The sequence below is a fragment of the Sinocyclocheilus rhinocerous genome, unplaced genomic scaffold (assembly GCF_001515625.1).
Source record: "Sinocyclocheilus rhinocerous isolate Xijiao unplaced genomic scaffold, SAMN03320098_v1.1 scaffold760, whole genome shotgun sequence".
Taxonomy (NCBI): Eukaryota; Metazoa; Chordata; class Actinopteri; order Cypriniformes; family Cyprinidae; genus Sinocyclocheilus; species Sinocyclocheilus rhinocerous.
In genome coordinates, this window is record NW_015667422.1 from 253,835 (window position 1) to 266,441 (window position 12,607).

The window sequence follows — 12,607 nt, forward strand, 5'->3', positions numbered from 1 at the left end:
ATTTATCTCAAAAGACTTTGTGCTGTGTATACAACATATTTAACATAGTTGACATGTCAGAGGCAGAGAGAGACAGCGTGAGATCCCCCAAAATAGATCTATACAAATTTCATTCAAAAGTCTTTTAACTGGAAAGTCGTTCTAGACCTCGCGCGCTACGTCCGTCAAAGCACTGTTTGTGAGTGGAATTCATGGCGCTCCGAGGCTGTATAGATAGGCAGCTCGCTGTGTTTTGAGACGCGGCCGTGGTGTCTCTTGGCAGCGGCAGAGGCTTTTGGGGAACTTACCGGAAACTAACTTTTTTTTTTCTTCTTCAAGCCTCAAACTTGTAACTGCTGAAAGTCGAAAGAGGAAAAAGAGCCGAAGGGTCCCGTTACATTTTAGCCTCATTCACAGTTCCTTGTTTTTCATCGTCATGTTGGATGTGAGAAAGTCGAGACGAAGAGACATCGACAGTTTTAACCCGAGATAAAGTCCTGCGTCGAGCGTTTTCTTCTGCGCATAACGGGATCTTTGTTTTTATATATCATGGAAGATGTGAGTATTTCACATACCTTTCTTTATCGCTCTACAGATGGTATTTGAAAATAGAACATTTTTAGCATTATTGTAAATAGTCTCTCTAACTTTGTAACTTTTAAGTCCTCATCACTGGCGACGTGAAGCAAAACTCACTTGACTTTAATTTAACTTTGACTTGGTCCAGTGCTGATACTTGAAAACTGAGTGTAGTGAAATGGTGGGTTGCAACACTTATTTGCTTTTGTGCACTGCAATTAAAATGTGTCGTGAACTGCTCCAGTAGAGTAAGCCTTAGTTATGAACTATTAATATTCTGTTCATCAGATCGAGGTGATGTAGCTTTAGATCGGTACCAGGAAGTGAAGGGCAGCAGCATCCAACATTTCTAAGGCAAGCCTTGTGTGGTGTTTGTTAACTGTTTTCTATTTTCTGCAGATTGACAGATAGATAGATAGATATATTGATAGCATGTTTTTGATTCAAAGGTTTTCCATCCACTCATGGGTGTATGTCTGTCCATCTAGGGCAGGGGTATTCAATTAAAGTTCCAGTCTCATATATTTCCTCATATATATTACATATTTCCATCTGGGCACCAGTATGCTTAAAAAACAAGTCAGGATATTGAGTCCTCAGAGCCAAAGGCCAGTAACTTCTGAGAATTTTTCTTAAAAAAAAAAAATCAGTTGAGCCCAATTAGATATGAATATTAAGAGATAAGATGTTTTATCTAGCTTTTTTTTTTTTTTTTTTACATTTAAATACATATGTAGGGCAGAAGGCCATGTGACAGAAAAAGATACTGTAGGGGTTCAGAGTTTTCCTCTTGAAGTCTGGACCATTTTTATAGTTTGCTTAAAACAAACATAATCAAAAGCAGAAAAGATATTTAACTAGTAGCCTAATTTCAAAGTTTATGTTGTCTACTTGTCTTTCTTGCCATCTACAAATAATTTTCCCAATTTTAATAATTATGTTTATTTTAAAATGCTCTTAACATACTGATTAATAATGCTAAAGATGAAAAAAAAAAAGGCCAGTCACAAACCTGGTTTGAACCGTCAGAGTCATATATAGGCAAAAATAACTCTATTTGCAGATTGATACTTGATACTATACATTGATATTTTTATATTGTTGCTCTTTTGTTAGTTTTGACTGCTTTTATTGTCCTCATTTGTAAGTCGCTTTGGATAAAAATAATAATTTGGATAATTTAGCGTCTGCTAAATGACTAAATAAATAAATAAATAAATAAAATATTTTTAGCAAAAGTATTAATCTATTTCGCTGCTCACTGTGTTTCTGCTTTTAAAATAACCGCGTCTTCTGCAGCTCTTGTCTATCTATCTATCTATCTATCTATCTATTAAGGCTGTGCAATATATTGAAATTATCGAAATATCTCAAATGGATATATTGCAATATGCATATCGCTACAGCTTGCAATATTTGGGGCCATGAACAAAAGACAAAGAGAAAATCACTCACTGCTCTTACCTAAATAACGTTTGTAGCTTAAATAAGAATCAGTGCATATTGAATTCAAAGAGTAAATACTAAGCGGGTTTTTATTTTTCCTTTTTATTATTCAGTTCCTAAACTCATGTTAAAATAATTACACTAATGTTAAAATGACATTTTTATGTAATATATCGTATCGCATATAGAATATCGCATTATTTAATGAGTAATCACATATTGCATTTTTCTTCAATATGGCACAGCCCTACTATCTATCTATCTATCTATCTATCTATCTATCTCTGTTTTAAACCATCTGTATGTAAACATAAACAGATTTCTGCGAAAAAGATCCTCTTACTAAGCGAACAAGTAGTTTCAGGAAATGCTTAATGAAATGAGGAAGTAACACTGGTCAGAGCTGAAAAAAACACATTGTTAATATGTAGTGTACATAGCTAGAATCATTATTTAGCTTTGATAAGACGACATTACCTTGACATTGGCATGCCTAAAATGTCTAAAGTCTTTGTTGTCATTTATTAGAACACAAGTTGAAATGTGAATCGAGATGAATAGTGACAGATGTTTGTGTCAAGGAATCTGTTTGTGCCTGAATGGCCTTTGTGTACATCACGGCCAATTTGATGCCGTATTTCTCTGAACATAATGACAGCATGGGAAAACATACCCAATTTAATGTGACGTTAAGACAAAGACCAGCTGTTGTGGTCACAGTAAATTTAGGTTGTCGTGGGGCTTCAGAGAGCCATGAAAATCCTTCTCACTGTTTGCTGTTTTTTATGAAGATCACCCAGTGTTTACCTCATAATGAAGCTCTTAATGAGGCCCTCATCTTTTCAGCTTGTCATAAACTTGTAAAAGCATCAGCAGTAAAAGTGCACTTGTGTACCATTTTTAGGCATTTATCTTTTCACTATCAGCATAACAGCTGCGTTATTTTGCGGCTTGTTTTGGTCAAGAGCCATCTAGTTATACAGGAAGAGACTGCCTGACCGTCATGTAAAGCGACTAACCACGGTTCATTTTGTTTTTATGTGACATTTAGTGGATGGTAAACATTGTTGGGTGTAATGCATTACTAAGTAATTAATTACTGTAATTTAATTACTTTTCCCTTGAAAAATTCAAGTGAGGGACTACTCTTAATTTTTCTTTAATTTAATTAGTTACTAAATACTGTATAGACTATAGAACAATAAACTTGAATCTATCATCTAATGTCAAAACTTATGTTTTTGAGGTGACCTTTTTGACCCTTTAAATAATTTGGTCAGTTCAGGAATAATTTATGCAAGTTTAGTAATTAGTACAGTAATCTAATTATGCTGTTAAAGATGTAATTGGCAGCTAGTACTTTTTTTTTGAGTAACATAGCCAGCACTGCTAAATATGAACTAGTCAATACCACAATAAAAGAAAAACCTCATTCAAATAATTGAAATTAAAAAGCAGAAATATTTGTAGCATTTGTTTTTTTCTGTCCATCCAAAAATAGTACACTACCATTCAGATGTTTCTATACAGCAAGATACTTTTTGATACTTTTATTTAGCAAGGATGCTAAATAAATATTTTATATTACATTTTGTAAAATGTTATAATGTTGCAAAAAAAAAAAAAAGACTGGAGAAATGATGCTGAATATTCAACTTTGCATCACAGGAATAAATAGCATTTTAAAATATATTCAAATAGAAAACAGTTATTTAAAACCATAATAATATTTTACAATACTGTTTTTAATGTATTTTGATCAAATAAATGCAGCCTTGGTGAGCAGAAGAGCCATTAAAACATTATTATTAAAACATTAAAAGTCTCAAACTTTTGAATGGTAGTGTATGCAATGTTTATTTTTCAGCCATATATATATATATCATGGATCGTTTATTTGCTACTCTGAGAACTTTTGAAATGTTTGTGTGCATCATGCATCAGATGGTCAGTGAATGGACTGTGGGTGGTCTGTCTGTACACATGCTGTCTGAAGCTGAGAGCGACCCGTTGTTTGGTGTCTTGCTTAAGGTTACAATGGTCAAAGCTCATGGCTGTTTCCTTGAAGAGCTCAAACCAGCAACCTTTTACGTTCTGGTCTCCACTTTACACTACACTATGCTCCCACCTTTGCAAAATCACTTGCGCATTCCAGTTGATTCTTTCTTTGTTAGGATTGACCTGGTTTCAGATTGACAATTGTACCTTTTGTACCCTTGTTGTTAAAGGGATAGTTCACCCAAAAATGAAAATTTGATGTTTATCTGCTTACCCCCAGGGCATCCAAGATGTAGGTGACTTTGTTTCTTCAGTAGAACACATTTGATGATTTTTAACTTTAACCGTTGCAGTCTATCAGTCTTATAATGCATGGCAATGGTAACAAAATCTATGAGAGTAAAAAAAACATGCACAGACAAATCCAAATTAAACTCTGCGGCTCGTGACGACACATTGATGTCCTAAGACACGAAACGATCGGTTTGTGCCAGAAACCGAACAGTATTTATATAATTTTTTACCTCTAATTCACCACTATGTCCAACTGCTTTGAGCGCGCGCACGGCTTCCGTTGGGTGAGGTGTGTACGCGCTCTGGCGTAGTTTACGCAAGCGCCGGAAGTGCTCTCTCGCGCGTATACATCACTCATTGTTTACACAGTGCACAGTCATTGTAGGTACGACGGCTAATCAAAATGGTATTTACTTGCGCTTATCCGGATTGTTCAAACAGACTTCTGAGCCTGAAGTTATGGTTGATTGCTCTTCGGCTGGATATCAACACACTGTGACGAGTCGGCTGCCTCCCCCTAATTAGCCAGGCTCCCGACATGAGTGGGTGCGTGAGAGAGGAGGGGCGCTGAAATAGCCAGGGCTGGTGGCGTGTGATGGGGCACACCTGAACCGAATGGAGCCTCATCGCCGCCGCTGTTTAAATGCCGAGCGTGCCTCTCCTCGAGAGACCGGTCTCTTCCCCTTGCATGCACGCTGGTGTCCTCGTGGGTCCAGGAGGGGTGCGTAGAGGGACTCCCGTGCGCGGTAAGGAGGACAAGTGTAGCAAGAATACTTAATCCCTCCTGTAAAATCTGTAACGCTGGTTACTATTTCCTCTTTTATAGCCTATTTCTCTGATTGGCATTCATGTTTTACACTTCCCTGATTGAGATGTTGCAAATATTTTATAAATATACTGCAACACTTGTTTAAGGGGACAGGTTTCCATTTGTTTGGACAGAACTATTATTGGACCAATGAAAGTTATATTTGCAGTGTGAGTCTTTGAACAAGTCGCTCTGGTCTTGGTTGCAGTGAGATCTTGGGAAGAGCTACACAGATGATTCATATTTAGATGTGTGCGAGTCGACACCGGCCAGGTCAGCGCACAGTGCAGAGCTCTGATATCTGACCCAGATGGAGCTGCGCACATGCATGGCCTTTTGTATGTTTATGAAACACATGATGGCTAATGAGGGTCATACTAATCTCAATCACCCAGAGTTATATGGAGGTTTTGCATGGATCTTCTAGCATATTCAACTTTAGAAACCATTTTTTGTTAGTTTTTTTAAAAAAGGAACTGAATTGTTGTATATTATATTTCCTTTACTAATTTCACTTTTATATTATTTATATATATTATGCATTGGTTTTTATGTCTTGCGTAAACTGCCTTGAAAACTTTATAAAATTATTATTATTATTATTATCATAAATAGTAAGATATGCTGCTGCTACTACTACTGCTAATAATAATAATTGTTGTTGTTGTTATTTTACTTTTATGTTTATTTAACTTTTATTTTATTTAACTTTTATATTATATATTAGGTATTGTTTTTATGTCTTTTTCTTATGTAAAAGTGCCTTTAAAAATAATACATAATATACAAAATGAATAATAATAATAATAACAATTGGTTTTTATGTCTTACGTAAACTGCCTTGAAAACTTTAATGGAGCTTTATAAAATTATTATTAATAATAGTAATATTATTATTATTATTATTAATGATAATTATAATAATAATTATTATTATTATTATTATTATTTTATATTATATATTACATATTGTTTTGATGACTTTGTCTTATTTAAATTGCCTTTAGAAGCCACCCTTAAAGGTGCTTTATAAAATGTAATTTATTATTATTATTATTCACTTATTTTGAACATTTGTGTGTTTTCCTTGATTGTGTGATCAAGTTTAGTGAAAATTCAAATGTAATAATTAAAAATTAATTTGTCAAATAATTTTCCTGTTCTTGCCCATGCAAGACTTGAACATTGGAGACATTGCTAGGGTGTTTTGGAAGGTTTTCTGGTCGTTGCTATGTGGTTGCTAGGGTCTTATGAGTGCTATTCAGTGCATTTCTGCAATGTTTCTTATGCCAGTTACTAGGTGGTTGTTTTTAAGTTCAAGTCAGAAGAGCCAAAACCCCAAAGTCTCTATGATGTTCTGCTCCCATGATGTGATTTGAGTTCTTCCATTAATGCATTTTTTGGCTCATTTTATCAGCCACCAGGAAAAATAATCATATATCTGATCACTTTCACATTCATGTTCATAGCACAAACGTGTGGGAATGAGTTATACTGCAAAATTTACTTGGTGTTAATGATCTGAACAAACCCCAAACCCTAGTATAGGCAAAAGCAACACTGATGCAAGCCTCAGCAAATACCACCAATGAAACTTCTCGCTTTCTTAAATTATCTCATCTAGCACTGTGAGTTCCTGTTTGATCGACCCGAGCTTAACGTATGTTTTGGCTTATTTCCTGTTTTATCATATGCTTTAAAACACTGCATACTCTCTCTGTCTCGCTCTGCTGTCGTATGCGCTCCACTTTGTACGTCCAAATAGGCTCCACTCTGTTTTTTCACAATACAGATTTTTCCGTCCCACCCAAAGTCTCTCTCCGGCGAGTGTGTTGTGATGTTTCGTGCGCTCTGCTCCAATTTACACACAAACAGAATGAGAAAAACAAAGAGCTGTCTCACGCTCCATCCCCCTCCCTCAGCACAGACGCTGCGAGGGCATGAGTGACCTGTTGGTTTCCCGGACAGGGCAGTGTGGCACAGTGCTGCTCATATTATTCTCCAGGTTTTCCTCCCTCGGACAGCTGTACCTTCTCTAGCACGCGCTGCTCTTTCCAAAGGCCCAGTGAAAGTGGAAAAACAGCTTGGTGACCCTCTAAAGAGACATCCTGAGGAATTTCCTCGCATAGATTCCTATTGAAAATTCCTGGGAATTCTAAATACAGCTGCATCGGGCTGCATTTTAGATTCTTAATTTAATATTAATTACAAAACTTCATTTAAAAAGCATACAACTATACTCGCCTGTGTCTTTTCACTCCCATAGTCATGATGGTTAGATACATTTTCTTAAAGGGATAGTTCACCCAAAAATTAACAGTCTGTCATTATTTGCTCACCCTTGTGTCGTTCCAAACCTGTAAGACTTTTGTTCGTCTTTGAAACACAAATGAAGATATTTTTTAATGAAATCTGAGAGATTTCTGTCCCTCCATTGACAGTCTATGTGACTACCACTTTGACACTTCAAAAAGTTCATAAATAATCCATAGGAATTGAGCAGTTTAGTCCAAATTTTCTGGAGAGACTCGATTGCTTCATATGATGAATAGTTTGAATTTAGGCTTTTATGTATGTAATAGGGATGCTCCGATCGATCGGCCGGAGATCGGTATCGGCCGATAATCATATTTTATGACTCGATCGGTACTCACTAACTTAGCCGATTTTAGGAACCGATCGCAATTTGATTAAAGTCAACGCGTGACGACGTACATGATGCGTGGTGACATTAAATGATTTGCCGCCGCAGTCATGTCATCGCCGGTGTGGAAATGCTATGACGTTTCTGCAAGATGAAATGAAAATGACATCGAAAATGTTCTAAAGATAGTCTTTCTTCAGAAATACAGTGATATAAAAACAACCGCGCCTCGTTTTGATTTTTAAACGTGCAGTACGTGCTCATGTTTATTCAACCAAGCCTTTTGGAAAATCCGTCATTTTTGATATTGTGGCGAGCGCCACAAATAAATAAATGTATGGGAAACACATCCCACAGCACAACCACCTGAGCCCAACCTCTGTCTACTCATCACCTTAACTTAACGATGTTTGTAGTGGGCGCCATAGCCAGACTGATAAACAAACACAGACCGGAAGTTAACTTCGGGACAGGTGTGTGCGCCCGATGAAACCGTCTATATAAAGCTTGAAGCATCAGAATCGGCATCGGTATCGGCCGATCACCATGACAAGAAATCGGTACTCCGTATCGGCTGCAAAAATCCTGATCGGAGCATCCCTAGTATGTAATAATAATTGACCCTAGGTGGTGATGCGGCCATGATTTGAAGCAGGCCATTTCACCTCGGGTGTGTATTATTCTCTAATAATTCAACGGACCTTAAAACACTCTTGTGTGTACGATTAATTTCTTACGTAGCTCATCCCATGCCTCTGTTGCTAATTCCAAAATGTAATTTTAGACCTAGTAACGGAGGCTGGAGCTGTTGAAAGTTATGCAGTTATTAATGCATTTATGAGAGAGAGAGAGAGAGAGAGAGAGAGAGAGAGAACGAGCGAGCGAGCTGAAGTTCCCAACGTAGTTTCGGGAGGAGCCTCCTGCAATTAAGTGTGTGTGAATCACCTGAGTCTGTGCATCTCTCAACAGTGTTCAGTAGCAGCATCTTGACTAACAGCGAAACTTTAAGTTCATCTGCTTCAAGAGCAGCACTGTATTACCTCACTAGTGAGAAATTTCATGTAGCCTGCTAAACTTTTAAGTTGCTAAACTATTTTACTGATAAAATCGTCAGAGCATGGCTTTCTGTGTGTGAGTGTGTGTCAGTACTCTATGTGTGTGCGTTTGTATGGCAGAGAGCGGGAGAAATAGACTGTGTTTTCCATACATAATAAAATGTGACCCTGGAGCACAAAACCAGCCTTAAGTCGCTGGGGTATATTTGTAGCTATAGCCAAAAATACATTGTATGGGTCAAAATTGTTGATTTTTCTTTTATGCCAAAAATCATTAGGATATTAAGTAAAGATCATGTTCCATGAAGATATTTAGTAAATTTCCTACTGTACATATATTAAAACTTAATTTTTGATTAGTAATATGCATTGCTAAGAACTTCATTTGGACAACTTTAAAGGTGATTTTCTCAATATTTAGATTTTTTTTTGCACCCTCAGATTCCAGATTTTCAAATAGTTGTATCTCGGCCAAATATTGTCCTATCCTAACAAACCATACATCAATGGAAAGCTTATTTATTCAGCTTTCAATGATGTATAAATCTCTATTTAAAAACAAAACCCTTATGACTGGTTTTGTGGTCCAGGGTCACAAATGTAATTTTGTGGCAAAAAACATGGAAATAATTTGATATTTTTATCATATTGTTTACTATTTTCATTTGCTTGGTCAGTGTCATTGTGGGTTTGGTTATTTCGCTGTTTTAGGCTGTAAGGACCTTTGAAATAACTGAAATCGTTTGGCGAACTGATATGGACAATGTAATGCGGTCAGGACCTGCCTGGAACTATTTAACCTGTGCGTTTCCCTGAAGATAAATGCACACCTTAGAACGTTCATCAACCAATCAGATTCTAGCATTCAACAGCCCTGTATTATAATCACATATAAACATCCGTCAAGTGAGAACCAGTGAGGTTCATTCTCTTGTGTTATGCGGCACATCTGGGCTTCCGCAAGAACCAGTGAGGTTTGTTTTCACGTGTCAAGCAAGTACGTTTAAGCTTCTGTTTATGTTCGCTGATCAAAGTTCATATCTAAATAAAAGCCTAAATTAAATCTGTTCATCATATAAAGTGATTGAGTCTCTTCAGAAAATTCATTTTGTTTTTAATGTTAGATTTAGTTAACAATAATAACCCTGCTTCAATGTATGTTTTTTAAGGGAGAATCATAAGTCTGCTCACTTAAAACGTAGTTTTGCATCTTCAAAGTTTAATTCTAAAGTTTAGAAGTTTGTTTAAATCCATAACCCTAAATTATGAGACATAATAATAGTAAAGCGTTCCTTAGCAAACGCCAGTAATTATGTGCTTAATGATAAATTCAGATAAGATCCCCAAAAGTCATGAGAAGGCTGTAAAAAATGAAACAGCGCAGATGTGGGAATAAAGCATCATCTGTCCTTTCTATTAAGTGTGAAAAGATGTTGAAGGTCACATGAAACCCATATGCCGGCCAAAAAAAAGAGATAATCTAGCCGCTACATACTTCACCCTCCCCTTGAAGGAATGCTCTCGGTGGACTCAGATCTCAATGCATGCCAAGTCAAACTGAAATTTTGGTTCACTAAGAAATGCAGATTTCCTCCTTCCTTTCCAAAACAGGGCGTGAAAGAGGAGCCAGCCAAGCCCAACGAGGTGACGAGCGCTGCGAAGGCGGGCTGGTTGAAGAAGTCTTCAGGGAAGTTCTTGAGCAGCTACAAGGACCGATACATTCAGCTGGAACGAACAGTGATTGCAGTCTATGAGAATGAGGTAAGTCTGCTGAATCATGATGAAACATAGACTATGAAGTCAACATGAAACCAACTCACTGTACTTTCATAATTTCATGTATTTCTGAGTAAAATATGTTATTGCACAAGAAAAAATGTAGGTTGGAACTTGGTTGTCTATCCACTGGGAGTGGATTGGATTGTAAAGTGGTCCTCCAAACCATTGCTAAAACATTTTTTATTTATAGCTATTTAGCTGTTGATTAACATTTATTCACCATTACATTGACTAACAATAGCTGGTGTAGCCTCCGGTGTCAAATCTTGCTACACTGTGAGGAAGTTTGGAAATATATTTTTGTACAATATTGAAATATATTGAAAATGAAAATGATTGAAAATTAATAATGTGCACTGATGAATTAAGGATTGTCAATTAAGAAATTAAGTTCAGTCAGTTTTGATTACATGTTGATTTTCACATCAGTTTGTACAATTTATTTTTACAAAGACTAAGAAATGCAGATTTCCTCCTTCCTTTCCAAAACAGGGCGTGAAAGAGGAGCCAGCCAAGCCCAACGAGGTGACGAGCGCTGCGAAGGCGGGCTGGTTGAAGAAGTCTTCAGGGAAGTTCTTGAGCAGCTACAAGGACCGATACATTCAGCTGGAACGAACAGTGATTGCAGTCTATGAGAATGAGGTAAGTCTGCTGAATCATGATGAAACATAGACTATGAAGTCAACATGAAACCAACTCACTGTACTTTCATAATTTCATGTATTTCTGAGTAAAATATGTTATTGCACAAGAAAAAATGTAGGTTGGAACTTGGTTGTCTATCCACTGGGAGTGGATTGGATTGTAAAGTGGTCCTCCAAACCATTGCTAAAACATTTTTTATTTATAGCTATTTAGCTGTTGATTAACATTTATTCACCATTACATTGACTAACAATAGCTGGTGTAGCCTCCGGTGTCAAATCTTGCTACACTGTGAGGAAGTTTGGAAATATATTTTTGTACAATATTGAAATATATTGAAAATGAAAATGATTGTTAATAATGTGCACTGATGAATTAAGGATTGTCAATTAAGAAATTAAGTTCAGTCAGTTTTGATTACATGTTGATTTTCACATCAGTTTGTACAATTTATTTTTACAAAGATTAATCATTATTGCTAAGCAGAACGAATTTAGATTCATCTTTAGCCATCTATCATTATCAAAACATTTAAATTTATTTTTTTTCTCTGCCAAATTATTTCACAGAATAAATAAATCACCACATTATACTAAAGTATCTACCGTCATATGAAGACATAACAAAGCAAAATCACAAATTAGATCTCTTAAACGACATTTGTTTCTATACACTGAGTTTTATAGCTCTGTACTCTTAAAGTATGTCAATGAACTCTTTTTTTTTTGTAGTTTTTCATAAGTAATTTTTGAAGAAACATCTGAGCAGTGTTATTTTAGTACTATTTATATACTATTATATTTTTTTATTAAGAATTAGCTTTCATTTTATGTTTTTTTATATTTTTAGTTTAATTGTTTAGGAATTATTTGTGTATTTTAAAAATTACTAATTATGATTACTTTTTTTTTTTTCATCAGTTTGTACAATTTATTTTTACTGAGATTAATCATTATTGCTAAGCAGAACGAATTTAGATTCATCTTTAGCCATCTATCATTATCAAAACATTTAAATTTTTTTTTTTTCTCTGCCAAATTATTTCACAGAATAAATAAATCACCACATTATACTAAAGTATCTACCGTCATATGAAGACATAACAAAGCAAAATCACAAATTAGATCTCTTAAACGACATTTGTTTCTATACACTGAGTTTTATAGCTCTGTACTCTTAAAGTATGTCAATGAACTCTTTTTTTTTTGTAGTTTTTCATAAGTAATTTTTGAAGAAACATCTGAGCAGTGTTATTTTAGTACTATTTATATACTATTATATTTTTTTATTAAGAATTAGCTTTCATTTTATGTTTTTTTATATTTTTAGTTTAATTGTTTAGGAATTATTTGTGTATTTTAAAAATTACTAATTATGATT

At 35.5% G+C, this 12,607-nt stretch overlaps 1 protein-coding gene across 1 annotated transcript in view; it reads left to right on the forward strand.

Moving 5' to 3' along the window:
* Positions 1 to 329: 329 nt before the first annotated feature.
* LOC107733960 (pleckstrin homology domain-containing family O member 2) overlaps positions 330 to 12,607 on the forward strand; it is a 25,870-nt gene continuing 13,592 nt past the window's right edge. Inside the window, exons 1-2 of the mRNA XM_016545827.1 lie at positions 330 to 537; positions 10,415 to 10,564. Of these exons, the coding sequence (XP_016401313.1) occupies positions 529 to 537; positions 10,415 to 10,564 (159 nt within the window). The 5' untranslated portion in view covers positions 330 to 528. The remainder of the gene's footprint in view (positions 538 to 10,414; positions 10,565 to 12,607) is intronic.